General features: G+C 36.1%; 1 protein-coding gene across 10 annotated transcripts in view; it reads left to right on the top strand.

Annotated features, from left to right (window-relative positions):
• The window catches only part of Nf1 (neurofibromin 1), a 252535-nt gene extending 231734 nt beyond the window's left edge, over positions 1 to 20801 (top strand). For all 10 annotated transcript variants that reach the window (XM_078042513.1, XM_078042508.1, XM_078042507.1 and 7 more), the window contains one exon: positions 17198 to 20801. In XM_078042513.1, coding sequence (XP_077898639.1) covers positions 17198 to 17374 — 177 coding nt within the window. In that variant the 3' untranslated portion in view covers positions 17375 to 20801. The remainder of the gene's footprint in view (positions 1 to 17197) is intronic.
• The last annotated feature ends 220 nt before the right edge of the window (positions 20802 to 21021 follow it).

Genomic DNA, 21021 nt, shown 5'->3' with positions numbered 1-21021 from the left:
TCCCAAAAGAAACTGAAGTTTTAAAAATAATGGAAATAATTAAATCATAGCATTCACACCTCCCCTCTATCTAAAGTGTGTTGCTTGCCTCATTTACTACATGTGTTTGGAGTTACTTTTCCATAGTGACTTTCCTAGAAAGCCCCTTTGTATCTTTAAATTGTGGGCTTATGGGGATGGGATTTTAAATCAGTGGTAGAGTGCTTGCCTTGCCTAAAGCCCTGAATTCGATCCTCAGGACAACATTATAAAAAATAAATTAAATAAAGATATTATGTCCATCTGCAACTAAAAATATTTTTTTTTAAATTGTGGGCTCTGGCTGGGGTTGTGGCTCAGAGGTAGAGTGCTCGCCTAGCAGATGCAAGGCCCTGGGTTTGATCCTCAGCACCACATAAAAATAAATAAAATAAAGGTATTGTGTCCAACTACAAAATAAATATTTTTTTAAAATTGTGGGTTTATCTCCACAAAAGGATCCTAATTTCTTCGTAAATAATTATTATGGTTTTATTGTTTGCTCTCATGAAATATCTCTTCATGATAAGAGTTGATACTTGGTTATTATATATATTGTTTCACATCTTGATCTCCCATGTAATTTTATATCTTTATTTCCTTGTTTCTTTATGGATTGAGTTTGCTGATGACAAAGAACTAAAAGAAGCAACAAATCTTTTGGTACCAGGGCACTTTGCCACTGAGCCACATTCCCAGGCCTTTTTTAAATTTTTTAATTTTGAGACAGGGTCTTGCTAAATTGCTGAAGGCCTCACTAAATTGTTGGGACTGGTCTTGAGCTTATGATCCGACTACCTTAGCCTCCCCGGTTGTTGGGATTACAGGTGTTCACCACCTCACCTAGCTACCAAAGCAATGTATCTTATTCAAATTCCTAACTTATTCAAGCATTTCAACTTTGCTATTTAATTGCATAGAAACCAAAAAATATTTCCTTATCTCCTTTTCCAGCAGCCAATTCCTAAGCAGTTACATTTAAAGAAGCTCTGTGTCACTGGCTGAAATAGAGAATAAGTGACTTGCCATCAAATTACCCAGCATCAACTAGCACCATGCCTACTGAGCTTTAAGCAGTCAGAGGCTCTGTTGCCTATTTAAAAAAGCAAAAGTTGATCTTCACGCAAGCTATCTTTTTGCTGCAAACTTTCCATGTCAGGAAACCCTGCTTTGGTGCATAACAGGTTCAGCCACTAAATTGTATTAACTTTTGGTCTCCAGCATTCATTTGCTTGCAGATCAACTAGATAAGATGATGAACTAACTTCTTCTGCCCCACTCCAATTCTTGCCCTTCACCATTAGAGACCTCACCTAAATAAAAATGTTGTGATACTTCAGTCATCAGCTTTGAGGAAGTCATATTCACTTAAACTAGTTATCTCTGAAAATTCATAATTCTACATTTTAAAGTAATGCATAAATGATTGTCTTCTGAACCCAATCCAGAGTTCAGTGCACATGAAATCGTGTTTATTGTAACCCATTAGCTAAATGGACTTACAACTTTGCCTCTTCAGGTTTTCTCAAATGCTACTAAGAACATCCTGAAGAGAATACTTTATTCCATGATATAAAAGAATATTTCAGATGTGATCTGTTGATCCTTATGAGGCCCAGTGTAGCTAAGTTTGACTGAATTGAAGAACCAGGATTAAAACTAGAAAATAAAACCTGTCTACTTTTAATTTAAAAAAAAGGGGGGGGCAATTATGGAACTATCTCTTTGTGTAAACCCAAGCCTTGTGGGGTTTTCCCAGCTAATTTTTTTTTTTAAATTAAAGTCTTATGTTGAATACTTTATGTATTTCAAGTGTAGTCTTCCTTCATCCTCTTTAGCTATTAAAGAGCAAGTGTAGTAGAAATAAAATTCCTAATAGAATTACATGGACTTAATACTTATTAAAAAGTGAAATAGATCCATTTCCAAAGTATTAAAATTTATATTCTATCATAGGGTCTCCTAACACTTTTCGCACTGTAATTTAAAGCAGTAAGCATTTAAACACCTATTTTGTAGGTGTGCATTAGATACTCTGGGATATTTAAAGATGGGTGAGGCCCTGGTCACCAGAGACTAGAAAGTTTTTGCCCATGGATCTCATTCTTGGTTTTAAGTTCTTTCTTTCTGATTCAGGCTGTTTAACAATTTCTACTAAGGCAGGATATATGTCTCCAAGAGATTTCAGAGTAGTAAGGGTGGCAAGTGTGCATAGACCTCTTTTATGATATTTCTTATGTTGGATCTTGTACTATAAATTATTTGGATGGGGTCTGTGGCTTTACTCAGTGGTAGAGCGCTTGCCTAGCACGTGTGAGGCACTGGGTTTGACCCTAGTACCACATAAAAATAAATAAAAACAAAGGTATTGTGTCCATTTACAACTAAAAAAAATTGTTTTTAATTATATGGATAGTTCAAAGGGACATTTCTTAAGTAGTGTTATGGCAAAAATTTAAGATTTTACCTCAAAAAGATATGAGAGGTTTGTTGTATTTTTAAATGAGCCTGTGACCCATTTTCAGTGTTTATTTTTAACTAGGAAAAAGGTCCTTAATTTTATCCTTTTATCAGTGTTTTTTTTTTTAAACTACAAAAAGGTTCCTAATTTTGTCCTTTTATCAGCTAATTTTACTACTAATACTAGGGCATGAATTTTTTAGAGCAAAGAATCTGCATTTTAGATTCACTTTTTCCACTTTATTTTTTGGCTTCATCCAAGCCTGGTTTCTCTTCCTCCGGGGAAACAGGGTAGATCAGCTAGTAGTAATCATAAGCATTCCTGGACCAGTTAGTGCTAACAGTTGTGTACATGGAGGGATATTTCATCAAAACCATTTCTCTAAAATGAGGCTTAGCTCTGAGTCAGTAATGCTTCTAATGTGTTTACTAGGTTTAAAAATCTCCCTTTTAGAAGAAATTTAAAGGCCCCTCTTTTTGAGATGACTTGAAATCTTTCAAAGTATTTTAATGTTTTAAATACTGTTTATGGTATCACCAGAGCTTTATTTGGTGTTGATTTGTTTTCTTTCTCTTTCTTTGTTATTACTCTGTATTAAGGAAGAAAAAAACTTTAAGCAATGACATGGTATAACTTTTCTAAATTTTCATCTCATTTTTAGTTTAATTCTTGATTTAAACTCAAATTCTTAATTCTAATACAAATGGTAAAAGTATAGCTATTTAGGAAATTAATGGTCAGAGTTCAGTAATTAAACCCAGACTCCAAGCCAGGTGTGATGGTGCATGCCTGTAATCCCAGCAGCTCAGAAGGCTGAGGCAGGAGAATCAAAGGTTTGAAGCCAGCCTCAGCAATTTAGCGAAGCTTTTAAGCAAACCTAGTGAAAACCTCAAAATAAAAAAGGGCTGGGGATGTGACTCCGAGGTTAAGGGCCCTTGGTTTCATTCCCTGGTACCCCCCCCCAAAAAAAAAAAAAAAAAAAAAACTCCTTCTTAAAACTAGGGAACTAAGATTTATCCAGAATCTAATCATTTTTCACCCTTTAAAAAAAAAAAAACTTATTGATACCACTCCTTTGTTTTTTCTTCCATTCTGTATCTGTGCAGCTTCTCTACCTTGCTCTAAATCAGCAGTTTTCATGCAGCTGCTCCCTCATCAAGGTACTCCTCGATTTCATTGTCCTTGCACGAAGTACTGCTTGCCTGGCACTCATCCTGGCACATGGCATGAGACATCACTCACCAATCCCTGGAAGCTCAATCTGCCTTTAGGCGCCAGGGCAACTTATAAAGTTATTGCTTTATAAGGTCTGGGGGCTTACAGAACTGCAGATCCAATGTGTTCTGTCCTTTGAAGGAGCCACGTAGACCCACCTTGAGCACTGAAGCTGCAGTTTTGGCTCTAGACTAACACAACAGGTTAACAAGAATTCAAGGGAGAGCCAGGTATGGTGGTGCACACCTGTAATCCCAACTACTATGAAAGCTGAGGCAGGAGAATTACAAGTTCAAGTTCTTAAATCTAATACAAATGGTAAAAGTATAGCTATTTAGGAAATTAATGGTCAGGGTTCAGTAATTAAACTGAACTAAATTGCCTGGGCAATTTAGCAAGACCTTATCTCAAAATTTAAAAAGAAAAAGACACAAGAGAGGGTTAATAGTGAAAAAGCAGGACATGTGGTTTGAGGAATTGTTTTTTTTTTTTTTTCTTTAAAGCTTAGAAAATACTTGATTTTTGGGCTGGAGTTGTGGCTCAGCGGTAGAGCGCTCACCTAATGTGAGTGAGGCCCTGGGTTTGATCCTTATCACCACGTAAAAATAAAAAAAATAAAAGGTATTATGTCCAACTACAACTAAATAAATATTTTTTTAAAAAAGAAAATAGAAAATACTTGATTTTCCTCCCAAATTATGCCAACTCCAGTGTTTTCATAGACATTAAAGCTGGCTATCCTCTATTGCTTGTGTTTTTTAAAAGGACTATGGTAATTAGCTCTATGGACTAAGAAGGAAAAATGTGGCACAGTGTGTCTACCTTATAAAAGATCCTTTTTATTCTTCTGTAAATTTACAGAAAGATTAAAGCTGAGACAGAAAAAGAAGTGTTAGCAATTGGTGAAAGTCTATTACAATGTTTTTTAAAATCTTAGTTACAATTTTTTGTATCTAGCTCAAAATACAAATATTCCAAATATTTTATATTTAACATGTCTCCATTAATGTATTTACTATAGCATAAGAATAAACTATAGTTATCATGGTTACCTTTCTAAGAACATTTCTTACATTTTGTTCTTATTTACATTCACTTCATTAATTTTATAAATTCCTAGTATAAGATTTAAGTCCTATGCTTTTGTTCTAAAACTGAAGCTTAGTATATCATTTAGTCTTTTTATTTAGATATTAGGAATATGAAAATTTATATAGTAATTATTTGTGTGCAAAAATTCTTCACCCCGGGGCTGGGGATGTGGCTCAGCGGTAGCGCGATGGCTTAGCATGCGTGCGGCCCGGGTTCGATCCTCAGCACCACATACAAACGAAGATGTTGTGTCTGCCAAGAACTAAGAAAAAAATAAATAAAAGCTAAAAATTCTCTCTCTCTCCCTCTGTCCCCCCCCCCCACTCTCTCTTTAAAAAAAAAAAAAAAATTCTTCACCCAGATTTTTTTTCTGATTTTTCTAACAACCTTTTGAAACAGGCAAGGTCTGCCATTATCCTGAATTGCCGACTTAACTAGAGCCAAGATGCCCTGGGATATAGCTTAGTGGTAGAGCATGAATTCAACATGATCCCAGGATTCAATCCCCAACTCCCAAATAGAAGGACAAAAAGAACAAGAGCTAAATAAAAGTTCTGATCCAACCAACAAGATGCAAAATTTGGTCCTCAAACATCTGTGCTAGATCATAAGAGTTTTCTGATAGTTTTGTCATATTGTATAATAAACTAAGCCATGTGTGGCCAGGTAACCTACCACTGCTCCTGTGCAGTTAGTGGAGATGTGGCTTATTATTAGTCTTTAATTTTTTCCAGTATAATGTCTCACAAATTACCTAAACCATTTTTCTTCAACTTCTCAAGAGCTTTACATTTTTGCTATTTGTCAGGCTGGGGTTGTACATCACTAGCTATCAAAATAAGCAAACCCTGATACCTGCCTTCAAGGAACTTATGTCTCACAGGGGAGACAGACCTGTAACTATAATGTGATCTAATAGTTCTTTTCCCTACTTACTTGTTTTATGACTTTGGCCAATAACACCTTTTAATTTAGGATTTTGTCTTAATCTGGAACCACCACACTTGGTTTGAAGCATCATGCTGTTAATACACTGCCAAAGAGAATTTTCAGCTTCTTCTGCCCTGCATGTTTATAACTGGCTGATGTTTGACCACAGCCTATCTGGCGGGGCGGGGGGGCGGGGTGGGGGTGGAATTTAAACTAGCAGGACCAATGGAAGTGTTAGCTTTATTTCCTTTGGATGGCGGCCCCTGGGTTTCTGTCATCTCTTGGATTTTTGGCCTTTTGCCTGCTGGAGGTGGGAAGAGAGAGCCAGTACTTTAGGGGGCATAAGAGAAACTAAAACACAAAGCTTCTGAGGGGACTTCATCAAAAGAAGTATAATACCAAGGGCTTTCTCTTTTTTTTTTTTTTTTTTGATCTTTATTATTCTTTCTTTCTTTCTTTCTTTCTTTCTTTATTTGTTGTTCAAAACATTACAAAGATTGCAGAATCACATCGGTTACACATCCACATTTTTACATAATGCCATATTAGTAACTGTTGTATTCTGCTACCTTTCCTATCCTCTACTCTCCCCCCTCCCCTCCCCTCCCATCTTCTCTCTCTACCCCATCTACTGTAATTCATTTCTCTCCTTGTTTTTTTTCCCTATTCCCCTCACAACCTCTTATATGTAATTTTATATAACATTGAGGGTCTCCTTCCATTTCCATACAATTTCTTTTTTCTCTCCCTTTCCCTCCCACCTCATGTCTCTGTTTAATGTTAATCTTTTCCTCCTGCTCTTCCTCCCTGCTCTGTTCTTAGTTGCTCTCATTATATCAAAGAAGACATTTGGCATTTGTTTTTTAGGGATTGGCTAGCTTCACTTAGCATAATCTGCTCTAGTGCCATCCATTTCCCTGCAAATTCCATGATTTTGTCATTTTTTAGTGCTGCGTAGTACACCATTGTGTATAAATGCCACATTTTTTTTTATCCATTCATCTATTGAAGGGCATCTGAGTTGGTTCCACAGTCTAGCTATTGTGAATTGTGCTGCTATAAACATTGATGTGGCAGTATCCCTGTAGTGCGCTCTTTTAAGGTCTTCAGGGAATAGTCCGAGAGGGGCAATAGCTGGTCAAATGGTGGTTCCATTCCCAGCTTTCCCAGGAGTCTCCATACTGCTTTCCAAATTGGCCGCACCAATTTGCAGTCCCACCAGCAGTGTACAAGTGTACCCTTTTCTCCACATCCTTGCCAGCACTTGTTGTTGTTTGACTTCAGAATGGCTGCCAATCTTACTGGAGTGAGATGGTATCTTAGGGTGGTTTTGATTTGCATTTCTCTGACTGCTAGAGATGGTGAGCATTTTTTCATGTACTTGTTGATTGATTGTGTGTCCTCCTCTGAGAAGTGTCTGTTCAGGTCTTTGGCCCATTTGTTGATTGGGTTATTTGTTTTCTTATTGTTTTAATTTTTTGAGTTCTTTGTATACTCTGGATATTAGGGCTCTATCTGAAGTGTGAGGAGTAAACATTTGTTCCCATGATGTAGGCTCCCTGTTTACCTCTCTTATTGTTTCTCTTGCTGAGAAAAAACTTTATAGTTTAAGTAAGTCCCATTTGTTGATTCTTGTTATTAACTCTTGTGCTATGGGTGTCCTATTAAGGAATTTGGAGCCTGACCCCACAATATGTAGATCGGAGCCAACCTTTTCTTCTATCAGACGCATAGTCTCTGATTTGATATCAAAGTCCTTGATCCATTTTGAGTTGACTTTTGTGCATGGCGAGAGGAGGGGATTCAGTTTCATTTTGTTGCATATGGATTTCCAGTTTTCCCAGCACCATTTGTTGAAGATGCTATCCTTCCTCCATTGCATGCTTTTAGCCCCTTTATCGATTATAAGATAGTTGTAATTTTGTGGATTGGTTTCTGTACCCTCTATTCTATACCATTGGTCCACCCGCCTGTTTTGGTACCAGTACCATGCTGTTTTTGTTACTATTGCTTTGTAGTACAGTTTGAAATCTGGTATCGCTACACCTCCTGATTCACACTTCCTGCTTAGAATTGCTTTTGCTATTTGGGGTCTTTTATTTTTCCATATGAATTTCATGATTGCTTTATCTATTTCTATAAGAAATGCCATTGGGATTTTGATTGGCATTGCATTGAACCTATAGAGAACTTTTGGTAATATCGCCATTTTGATGATGTTAGTTCTGCCTATCCATGAACAGGGTATATTTTTCCATCTTCTAAGATCTTCTATTTCTCTCTTTAGGGTTCTGTAGTTTTCATTGTATAAATCTTTCACCTGTTTTGTTAGGTTGATTTCCAAGTATTTTATTTTTTTTTTTTGAGGATATTGTGAATGGGGTGGTTTTCCTCATTTTCAGTTCAGAAGATTTGTCCCTGATATACAGGAATGCCTTTGATTTATGCGTGTTGGTTTTATATCCTGCCACTTTGCTGAATTCATTTATTAGCTCTAGTAGTTTCTTTGTAGACACTTTTGTGTCTTCTAGGTATAGGATCATATCATCCGCAAATAGTGATAATTTAAGTTCTTCTTTTCCTGTCTTAATGCCTTAAATTTCTTTTGTCTGTCTAATTGCTCTGGCCAGTATTTCGAGAACTATATTGAATAGAAGTGGTGAGAGAGGGCATCCCTGTCTTGTTCCAGATTTTAGAGGGAATGCCTTCAGTTTTTTTCCATTTAGAATGATGCTAGCCTGAGGCTTAGCATATATAGCTTTTATAATGTTGAGGTAAGTTCTGTTATCCCTAGTTTTTCTAATGTTTTGAACATAAAGGGATGCTGTACTTTGTCGAATGTTTTTTCTGTGTCTATCGAGATGATCATATGGTTCTTATCTTTAAGTCTATTTATGTGGTGAATAACGTTTATTGATTTCCGTATATTGAACCAGCCTTGCATCCCAGGGATGAATCCTACTTGATCATGGTGCACGATCTTTTTGATATGTTTTTGTATACGATTTGCCAGAATTTTATTGAGGATTTTTGCATCCAAATTCATTAGGGATATTGATCTGTAGTTTTCTTTCTTTGAGGTGTCTTTATCTGGTTTGGGGATCAGGGTAATTTGGAAGTTCTCCCTCTTTTTCTATCTCCTGAAATAGATTGTGGAGTACTGGTATTAGTTCTTCTTTAAAGTTCTTGTAAAACTCTGCTGTATATCCATCCTGTCCTGGGCTTTTCTTGGTTGGTAGTCTTTTGATGGCTTCTTCTATTTCTTCACTTGATATTGTTCTGTTTAGGTTGTTTATATCTTCCTGACTCAATCTGGGTAGTTCATATGTCTTAAGGAATTTATCAATGCTTTCACTATCTTCTATTTTATTAGAGTATAGGGTTTCAAAATAATTTCTAATTATCTTCTGTATTTCTGAATTGTCTGTTGTGATGTTGCCTTTTTCATCCCGTAAGCTAGTAATTTGGGTTCTCTCTCTTCTTCTCTTTGTTAGCGTGGCTAGTGGTCTATCAATCTTATTTATTTTTTCAAAGAACCAACTTTTAGTTTTGTCAATTTTTTTTGATTGTTTCTTTTGTTTCCATTTCATTGATTTCAGCTCTAATTTTAATTATTTCTTGCCTTCTACTGTATTTGCTGCTGATTTGTTCTTTTTCTAAGGCTTCAAGGTGTAGTGTGAGGTCATTTATTTGTTGGCTTTTTCTTCTTTTAAGGAATGAACTTCATGAAATGAATTTTCTTCTTAGTTCTGCTTTCATAGTGTCCCAGAGATTTCAATATGTTGTGTCTGAGTTTTCGTTTACCTCTAAGAATTTTTTAATTTCCTCTTCTGTAACCCTTTGTTCATTCAGTAGCATATTGTTTAATCTCCATGTGATGTAGAATTTTTCCTTTCTCATTTTATTATTGATTTCCAATTTCATTCCATTATGATCAGATAAAATGCATGGTAGTAGCTCAACTCCTTTGTAATTGCTAAGATTTGCCCTGTGACATAATATATGGTCTATTTTTGAGAAGGATCCATGTGCTGCTGAGAAGAAAGTGTATCCACATGATGTTGGGTGGTATACTCTGTATATATCAATTAAGTCTAAATTATTAATTGTATTATTGAGTTTCTTTATTCAACTTTTGTTTGGAAGATCTGTCCAGTGGTGAGAGAGGTGTGTTAAAATCTCCCATGATTATTGTGTTGTGGTCTGTTAGACTCTTGAACTTGAGAAGAGTTTGATGAACGTAGCTGCACCATTGTTTGGGCCATATATATTAATGATCGTCAAGTCTTGTTGGTGTATGGTTCCCTTGAGCAGTATGTAGTGTCCTTGTTTATCCCTTTTGATTAACTTTGGCTTGAAGTCTATTTTATTTGATACAAGTATGGACGCCCCTGCTTGCTTCTGGGGTCCGTATGAGTGATATGATTTTTCCCAACCTTTCACCTTCAGTCTGTGTATGTCTTTTCCTATCAGATGAGTCTCCTGTAGGCAGCATATTGTTGGATCTTTTTTTTAATCCATTCTACTAGCCTATGTCTTTTGATTGGTGCATTTAAGCCATTAACATTTAGGGTTACTATTGAGATATGGTTTGTATTTCCAGCCATATTTGGTTATGTTTGATACTTAACATGATTTGTTTTTCCTCTATGCTTAGTTTTTCCTTTACTGTACTACCTCCTGCTATTGGTTTTCATTGTTATTTTTCATTTTCTCTTCCTGTAATGTTTTGCCAAGGATGTTTTGAAGAGCTGGTTCTCTAGCTGCAAATTCTTTTAACTTTTGTTTGTCGTGGAAGATTTTTATTTCATCTTCAATCATGAAGCTTAATTTCGCTGGATACATGATTCTTGGTTGGAACCCTTTTTCTTTCAGCGTTTGAAATATGTTGTTCCAGGATCTTCTAGCTTTCAGAGTCTATGTTGAAAGATCAGCAGTTATCCTGATTGGTTTACCCCTAAATGTAATCTGCTTCCTCTCTCTTATGGCTTTTAAGATTCTCTCCTTATTCTGTATGTTGGGCATCTTCATTGTTATGTGTCTTGGTGTGGATCTCTTATGATTTTGTACATTCAGTGTCCTATAGGCTTCTAGTATTTGGATTTCTTTTTCATTCTTTACGTCTGGAAAGTTTTCTAGTATTATTTCATTGAATAGATTGCTCATTCCCTTGGTTTGGACCTCTATACCCTCTTGTATCCCAATAACTCTTAGGTTTGGTTTCTTGATGTTATCCCATAATTCTTGGATGTTCTGCTCATGATTTCTTAACATTCTCACTGAGCTGTCTATGTTCTTTTCAAGTTGAAAAACTTTGTCTTCGTTGTCTGAAGTTCTGTCTTCTAAGTGTTCTATTCTGCTGGTAATACTCTCATTTGAGTTTTTAATTTGGTTTATTGTTTCCTGCATTTCCAGGATTTCTGGTTTGTTTTTTTTTTTTTAATATCCTCTATCTCCCTATAGAGTTGATCTTTTGCTTCTTGGATTTGTTTATGTAATTAATTGTCAAAGTGATTTTTCATTGTCTGAATTTGCTGTATAATATCTTCCTTGAGACTCCAGATCATCTGAAGCATGTATATCCTGAACTCTTTGTCTGACATTCCATCAGCTGCAGATATTACCTCATCTAATGTTGAATTGACCTGTATTGTTTGTGGTCCTTTCTTTCCTTGTCTTTTCATACTGCTCATGATTCTTTCTAGCTTTGTGAAACTGTTGTGCTAATGTTTTTCCTCTTATATATTTGTATTGTTCTTGTATCGCTCCAAAATCCCTCTTTTTCGGAGAAAGACAATGTTAACAGTTCCCAATATCAACAATACATTATCTAAGCACAAGTTTTCATTATTAATACATTTATAGTTAGATTCTAAGACTATAGATATTGGTTTTAATTATTACTTAAGAATATATTCATTAGTTTCATAAAAGGCGTACCATATCTGGTGGCATATAGAAAACTTAATTTCAGACGAAGGATGTTATACTTAGAGGGAAAGGAGTGAGGGTATGAGGTTAAACTAACTTAGCACCTTTGGAGAACTCTAACCAATAGACTGGTAATTTATGGAAGAATGTATAGATTCAACCTCCTATCTGAATTTAGATAGTTACCCTATGTAAAGATAGCAAAGGTTCGGAGATTGAAAGTGGGATAGAGAGAATACAAATGAAAAAAAAGAAAAAAAAATAACAAGGAAGAAAAGAGAAGTGAGAGAAGGAAAAGGAAAGTAAGATAGAAATAAAGAAAAAAAATGGGGGGGAAGGTGGGGTATATGCAATTCCTCTATATTATATTACTTTGGTAATTCGGTTGTTCATGCACAGTTCTTGGTTTCACATATGCTGAAGTTGTGGAAGAGAGAAGAGAGAAAGAAAGAGAAAAAAAAAAAGTCTCTCAGAACACTGTTTTCCTTGCTTCCAGTAGGTGGCGTTGTCTATTCCTAGCTTGAGCCTCTGTATTCAGGGTGGTGGGTATAGCCAGTGTGAAAGAAAATGAGCTTCCACCTGTATCTTCCTTGCTCTAGTCTCTGAGGTAGAAACCAGGTGCCTGTACAGTTGTTATTTTGCGTTGATAGCTACAACCCCAAAAGCTTGTGGGAAATATTTTTGAGTTATCGCAGCTGAGGGTGGGGGAGTTGGAAACCGGGTACCTGGATCAGCCGCAGAACCGTGCTGGTAGCCACACCCCCTTTGATGGGTTTTAAGGGTTGATGGGCTTCCTCAGGGCTAGCACTCGGGGCGGGGCTGGACTTCCTCCTCCGGTCTGGCTGGGCGCCTGGCATCTTCCTCCTCCGGTCTCCAAGGGCTTTCTCACTCATTTAAAATATCACCTGAACAAAAAACAGTGGTGCATTCCTATAATCCCAGCTACTTGGGAGGCTGAGGCAGGTTTGTGGGTTCAAGCCTAACCTAGACAACATAGCAAGACCCCTTTCAAAAACCAAACAACAAAAAAAGTATATTGCAGCTTGATACCCTCAGGCAGTGAGGTTTCCCTTTTTTGGAGGGATTTACATAATGGAAGGGGCTTCTAAAATACAGACTACCAGTGCAGAATGGGTGCTCTGTCTCCATATGGGGAGTCTGGCTGATAATCTGAGCACTTTTAAAGATAGATACATTGTTCAATAACATTTTTTGGCATCTCCTTTTAAATTTTTTAAATTTTTGAGTTTTAAAAAGTTATTTGCTTAATAAAAAAGAATATTCTTTTTATTTTGAGCTCTCTTATTTTTTTTGCATTACAATTCTTAATATATCTTTATACCACAATTTATCATATCTCTGTTTGTATATAAGATATGTTGACACCAAATTCCCATCTTCATACATGTATTTTGTATAATGATGACTGTCTCCTTCCACCATCCTTACTATTCCCCTTCTCCCTCCCTTTTCTTCCCACCCCTATTCCCTATCTAGAGGTAATCTTCCTCCCCTGTTCTCCCTCCCTACCCCACTTTGAGTCACCCACCTTATATCAGAGAAGACATTCTGCATTTGTTTTTTGGGGATTGACTAACTTCCCTTAGCATCATCTTCTCTAATGCCGTCCATTTCCCTGCAAATGCCATGATCTTATTCTTTTTTTAGTGCTGAGTAATATCCCATTGTGTATAAACGCCACATTTTTTTATCCATTCATCCACTGAAGGACATCTAAGTTGGCTCCACAGTTTAGCTATTGTGAATTGTGCTGCTATAAACATTGATGTGGCTGTGTCCCTATAGTATGCTGTTTTTAGGTCCTTTGGGTTTAGTCCAAGAAGAGGAATAGCTGGGTCAAATGGTGGTTCCATTCCCAGCTTTCCAAGGAATCTCCATACTGCTTTCCAAATTGGCTGCACTAATTTGCAGTCCCACCAGCAGTGTATATGAGCGCACCTTTTTCTCCTGCCTCCTCACCAACACTTGTTGTTTGTCTTCATAATAGCTGCCATTCTTACTGAGGTAAGATGGTATTTTAGAGTAATTTTGATTTGCATTTCTCTGATTGCTAGAGATGCTGAGCATTTTTTCATATATTTGTTGATTGATTGTATACCCTCTTCTGAAAAGTGTCTGTTCAGGTCCTTGGCCCATTTATTGATTGGATTATTTGGGGTTTTTGATGCTTGTTGAGCTCTTTATATATCCTAGAGATTAGAACTCTATCTGATGTGTAAGGGGTAAAAATTTTTTTCCAGGATGGAGGCTCCCTGTTCACCTCACAGATTATTTCTTTTTCTTTTTAGTTTGAATCCATCCCATTTGTTGATTCTTGGTTTTAATTCTTGTGCTATAGGAGTCTCATTAAGGAAGTTGGAGCCTAGCCCTATGTGATGAAGATTAGGGCCTACTTTTTCTTCTATTAGACGCAGAGTCTCTGATTTTAAAAAGTAGAATATTCTTAGCTCTTCTTTGAAAAAACCTTCACCCTAGTAACTTAATCTATATAACTACCATTGTATAATTTTAATTCTTAAGGATACCACTGAGGGGCTGGGGTTGTGGCTTAGTGGTAGAGTGCTCGCCTAGCACTCGTGAGGCACTGGGTTCGATCCTCAATACCACATAAAAATAAATAAAGTAAAAACTGCATTGACAACTAAAAAATATTTTTTAAAAATTTAAAAATAAAAAAGAATACCGGGCTGAGGATGTGGCTCAAGCGGTAGCACACTTGCCTGGCATGTGTGCGGCCCAGGTTCGATTCTCAGCACCACATACAAAGATGTTGTGTCCGCCAAGAACTAAAAAAAAATAAATATTAAAAAAATAAAAAAGATCCCTGGAGATTCCTTATAAAAAAAAAAAAAAGAATACCAATGAGCAGGCCCTTGTCCCCAGACAGAAACATTGCTGTCTTGCAGTTTAAGGATGTTTTCTTCTCAGAGTGACCCATAGGAGAGCAGTGACAAGGATGCACTGAAGGAACACACAGAAAGGAGCCCCAAGTGGCAGATGCTGGCAGAGCACCACAGGACCTTCTCGGTGGTTACCTAAAATGCATATGCCAGTACCACATTACTTCAAACGCATGTTTTCTTAAGTTTTGTCTTCCTATTTCCTGTAAGGAAATGAATTTCTATTTAGGAAATAACCCCAGATAAGAAAATATTTTACTTGAACTTGTAGACCAGTATGCAAATTCAAAGAAATAAAAGGTCAAATACACTGGCAAGTTTTGTGATAATTTAAAATGAAGAAAGCCAAATTGGCGGGAGGTGTAGGGGGGTCTTTTCTACTAAAAATATACTACCCCCTGGGGATCAGGGATTTCATGCTTTTGGGTTCTGAACTATTACAGCTATTACATTTTAAAATGGAAGCATTCAGTCCAACCAATCTTTATTGAAAATAATCAACTGGATTATGTAAGAAAACAAAAATTGAATAATAAGTGATTCCCTTCCATGTGTTTTTTTCCTTCTGTGGGAAGAAATAAGATGTATATACAAGTTGTGATCATATAAGTTAAACTATAAAATTAAGGGGGTATTGAATAATAAGTGATTCCCTTCCATGTGTTTTTTTTCCTTCTGTGGGAAGAAATAAGATGTATATACAAGTTGTGATCATATAAGTTAAACTATAAAATTAAGGGGGTAGAAAGTAGTTCTTTGCAGGAGACAGAAGAATGTACCTCAAAAGAAGTCGAGATGAGAAAAAAAAACAGAGATTGAATTGTATCTTGTAGAGATAGGCAAGGCAATTAAAAGAGCCTGCATAAACATACATCACAAGGACATTCAAGGCACTTAAGAAATTATGAGCATCCTCTTCAGTTTTGTTACAGCCTTTTAAAGCTCTGGAGAAGATGCAAATCACTATAAAGAAGAGAATAAAAATTACCCAAAATTCTGTTGTTCAAAGACAGATTTTATGATTACAATGTTTCTTCTACTCATCTTCGTTTGAATTTGATTGAAGTACACATTCTCAATACTGGTTTAACTGTGCTTGGCTTCTGGAGAGATGTAACTGACATTATAAAATGTGTTCAGTTCACATTATCATCAACTGATGAATGTCCATGTTCTTTTGATAATTCACTGCAGCAAACCTCTGTTGAGCCTGTGTAAATCAGGCCATGTACTTCTGGATGCCTGACACTGACTTGAATTCAGGACTGAATCCAATGAAGGATGTGTGGCTCCTAGAGGAAGATCACCCCAGATTTATTCCTGTTCATAAGCCAACAAGTAGCTGCAGAAACTGTACATTTTTCTGCAGCATAGTAAATAATTCTTGACTTAATACTTTTTGCCCCAAAATGGAAATGTTTTCATTCCCAAATTTAATGATTATTTTAAAATTCAAATGATACAGATAAGAATAAAGTAAAAATTACCTGGGAAAAAGTACTGTCCAAATATATCATTTTAGCAAATATATTCTTAGCCTTTTTTTTGAATAGTAATGGTTTTTTTTTCTTACTCAAAAAGTTATGAGCATCTTTCTATATCTATAAATAAAGTACAATCAGTACTTTACATTTTGATACAAATTACTAAAATGCTCTGCTCCTGCAGTTAGGCCATTGATGGGTATCAAGTTACGTGGGAGCAAATTTCATTGAAGTGAAATAGGTGGAAGATCTAAATCATGAACTTTTAAGAAGCAAACACACTTGAAATGCAACATCCAGATCAAGAAACAGAACATTCCCAGCACCTAAGAAGCCGCCCTCATGCCTCCTAAAGATAGCCGCTATTTCATTACCTAATTTGTAATCTTCACTCATCTGATTTTTAAAATATACACACACACACACACACACACACACACACACTTTGTGTTTCTGATTACTTTTCTAAGGTTACTACTTAATTTATAAAATTCACTGTAGGGCCCTGCCTTTGGAAGTTTGATCTCCATAAGAGAAATAAGTGACAACCATTTATGTTTGAGAAATGCACAATGACTTGCCACGGTTGGAAAAAAGCAAAGATTCTAAAGTATAACCTTTGTGATATATTATTTTCTCAGTAAATACTTAAGTTCCTTTGGAACCGGCACTGAGATGCAAAAAAATAAATAGCACGTGTTTTTCTTTGAAATGACAAATTTGCAAAAAGACTAGTACGCTTTGGGATCCGAAAGGATGTTCTCTTTTATAAACAGGAGTAAAGATGTGTGGCTAGAAGCTGCCCTCTACTGGATGCTGCTGGTATGATTTGGGGAAAAGAACTCTCCAGTTTGCCCTGGAGGCTGCCAGCTTTTAAGTCTCTTAAAGCCTACCTGCCTCTAGCTTTTCCTTGCAACTTTTCTTTTTCCTTATGCTCTCTCTCTGCAGTGATAGCAAATTTGGCTTAGCAAGATGTGAGGTTTTCTGTATGACAGGACCTTTATACACATTCTAGTAAATGACTGGTAAAATGAAATACACAAAAACAATTCACCAGGCTGAATTTCACACATAAACAATGAGATACAGACCTAGAGCTTAATACCAGAAGAGAGGAAATAACTGGCTTCTGTGTTTCTCCCCAGGAATCGACAAAGAGAACGTTGAACTCTCCCCCACCACTGGCCACTGTAACAGTGGACGAACTCGCCACGGATCCGCAAGCCAAGTGCAGAAGCAAAGAAGCACTGGCAGTTTCAAACGTAATAGCATTAAGAAGATCGTGTGAAGCTTTCTTTCTTTCTTTTTTCAAACCAACTTAACATGGGCTCTTCACTAGTGAACCCTTCCCTAAGTGGCCCTGTCCCCACATGTTGCGATGCTACATTTCATATTTTATAACAAACCCATCCAGTCTGCCACATTGCCAGATGATCAACTCTTGAAAGCATTGCCTAAATTTAATGCTGCTTTTTCTTTAACTTTTTTTCTTCTTCTACTTTTGGAGTGTGTCTGGTGTTAGCAAGTGTTCAGAACAACTATAAGAAAGTGGGAAGTCAGGTAACTTGAACTGAGCACATCCCAATTGTGAGAGAGGACAAATTCTTGAATACTACTACTGGCCAGCTATGAAAGCCATTTGCACAGAGCTCTGCCTTCTTTGTTTTCCCGTTCAAAATGAAGTGTTAGTCTTATTTACACACTTTCCAAGAGAGAAGTGTGTGGGAGAAATAATATTATAACCCATGTATGTTTAATCTGACTTTTAGCTGTGGACTTTTTTTTACTTTATGAAACTGAAGGAACCATAGAGGTCAAGCCTCAGTGGCTTCATACCATTAAAGCCACAGGCAAGGTACTTTGGGGGTGGGGTGGGAGAACTTAGTATTTTGTAGTGAATTCTTAAGAATTACTAACACTGAGTATTAGCAATAATTACAGGAAAGAAAGTGTGACCATATACATCTTAATATTACTGAATTAAAGCTATGGATTCTGAGGCCTTATCCAAATTCAGTCATCAAAATGATCTTTTTTTTATCCAATTGATTATCCAATTGATCTTTAAATATGCTAAAGCTATTATTGTTTTGTTTATTTTTAATTTTTGTAAGCCAACACTATACTAAGTATAGTAATTATACATTTTTTGTCTCTTCCTCTTCTTTCCTAAATAATTCTGAACAGGGTAATCACCAAACAAAGTGTTGAAAATTGTTCCCAGAAGGTAATTTTTTTAGACGTTTGCATTAGCTCCATAGCAAAACAGAATGGTACGTGACTTTTAGAGTAGCTGATACTTTTATTTTGTTAAATAATTTTCCAAGAACCAGAATATGCTGTATAGTACATTAATTTCTTTGATAAGACATATTTTAAAAGTCTTTAAATCTTCCCCCTCTCCTCCAAAATATCAGGAATCTTTTGGGGTTCTATATGATAGACTTGCATCTAATCACTGTGAAAAGTCTGGTCAGCCTGCATTTGTATGAAAATAGGGGACCGTTGGAGTTGCTGCTGTACTGAATGGTATGGATTGTTGTGGCATAGGAATTTCCATAGTAATGCAGATCCAGTTTTTTTTTGTGGTACCTGCAGTGTGAAAAGTAATTTGACTTCAATGATCATATTGGTATCTGGATATTCTAATTTAGGATTAAAATATATTTATTACAAAAATTATTATCCCCCCTACTCCTAGGTTCACTTCATATGTTCAGATATAATGGCTTGGGGAGGGGTTTGCAAAGAAACCTAGGGAAGAGGGTGGTTTCCTATAGTGCTAGTTCATTAGTGGATTTCGTAAATTAAATTCCACAGCTACTTCAATAAATAATGGTACATTTAAGTATTCTGATTTTAATAATATAATACATTTCACACTATTTACACAGCAACAATGTAATATGTTAATGTAAATAAAATTGCTTTTGATATTCAGAAATAACAAGAATTTAATTTTTTTATTTTGTTTATAGTCCTGGGAAAAGTAAGAACCATTTGCCAAAATAAAAGGAAAAAACTTTAGTATTAATAGTAATTTTAACAGAATTGTTGGAAAATATTGAAGACAGGTGTAATTAACTAAGCTTTTGTTTTTAACTATTATAGAGGCTGCATTAGAATAAAATGTTTATTATAATAACAGACCATCTTAAGACTGTAAAGAAGCTGAGATTAAACTGAGTTTAGGATTAGACCAGTGACCCAGTGCCAAGGAGGCCAAGCTGCCATGATGGTTTTGGTTCTCCCACCACCCAGCGCTTCTGGGATATGGTATCACAGATTCTTGGCTTTTAGAACAGCAGGCAATGTAAGCCTTAGATAATTCTAGTTTAGTATTTTTCCCCTCTTTCTTGATCTGGTGCATATGACAGTGTGTATTACTTTATTTTGCTTCTCCCATCAAGTTAGAGAAACTTTCAAAGGATTACTTTCCATAAACAAATTTATGAAAGTATGGTATTCCTTAAATTTATTATTTCCCTGTAATGTAGTGAATGCAATGAATCCATTTGAAGAATCTCATGAAATGATCAGCTTTGCACAAATCAAAATTGAGCCTTCTTTGAACTACAAAAATATACTTTTGACCAGTACATCCTAGGAATTTGAAAACTTCCTAAGGTTTAAAACTTAACTTATTTAAAGAACTTGTGACATTTGTGGAAAATCTAGTTTTCCAGGTAAAATGAACATGAGATAAATCTCTCACCAATTATGCTTCCCCTGAGAAATGAAACACTTTTTAGTCTTCATACCTATAATCTGCAAAAGAAATTCTGACATTCAGAGCAAGTAGCCCATTTTGCATAATTTATAAATTCTGGAATTTGTTTGTGTTTGTGGATGTTTCCCTGACTTTTTAAAAACAAAAGCATTAACTCAGCCATGTTTTATTGCATATAACCTACTATTATGCCAGTGCTCCTGTCCCAGGAGCTGCCCTCATATGCTAACATGGAGGTACAATACTCTATGCGTCAGTTACTCACACCTGTTCGTTACTGAGCTGGGCACCAGGACACCACATTAGGCGGACGAATGTCTCAGTGGTGAGGACAGAGTGTGAGCCAGCAATCCTTCTGGGTTTGTAGATTTTAGGGGTTTTCAATTTCCATTTGGGGTTTTGGGGATTTTTTTGTTTTGTTTTCTGTTTTTTGTTTCTACATTTACCCCCCACCCCGCATAATAATGCATGTCTTATTCAATGTTATGCAACAGACTTATACAAAAACTCACTTAGTGTCAGCCACACAGTTTTTTTTAATGCAGTATATTCACCTGTAAATAGTTTGTGTAAAATTTGACAGAAAAGTATATTTACTACCCTGTAAATACATGTGATGATATATTGTATTATTTTGCTTTTTTGTAAAGCAGTTAGTTGCTGTATATGGATAACAAACAAAAATTTGATTATTCTCATGTTAGTATTGTTAACTTCTTCCTGCAACTGCGTTACATCATTTAAAGAAAATGCTGTGTATTGTAAACTTACATTGTATATGATAACTTAGTCTCCTTTCTATCAGGCCTAAACTTTGGCAGTTCCCTAGTCTACACCCTTGTTAATATTGTAAGCAGTTGTATGCCAGCAGGAGAAATACTGCCCAACAGACAAAATCAATCACTGTAGGGGAAACTTGTAGAAATCAGATTCAGAGCATTATTGTTCCCCATCCCATTTCTTCCTTGTGTATGTACTCCCCCTTCCTTTTTTTTAAGTAAAATGTAAATTCAATCTGCTCTGAGATGTGAGGAGTTATTTAATTTCTTCACATGCATCAAGCTCTGTTTTATTTGGTGTAAATTCTGTTTTATCACTTCCTCCCATTTCTCTCTGATCTTTTGAAACATTAAACCTCGTCCTTTCTTTTAAGGGTGTTTTTTTGGGTCTTCTCCTCACCCCCATGGGAAAGATGTTTGTATTTCCAGAACCTCTCAAAAGTAAAATAACTTTGGTGAA

The sequence above is a fragment of the Ictidomys tridecemlineatus genome, chromosome 3 (assembly GCF_052094955.1).
Source record: "Ictidomys tridecemlineatus isolate mIctTri1 chromosome 3, mIctTri1.hap1, whole genome shotgun sequence".
Taxonomy (NCBI): domain Eukaryota; kingdom Metazoa; phylum Chordata; class Mammalia; order Rodentia; family Sciuridae; genus Ictidomys; species Ictidomys tridecemlineatus.
The sequence above is the reverse complement of the archived record's forward strand: the minus strand, read 5'-3'. Positions and strand labels throughout refer to the sequence as shown.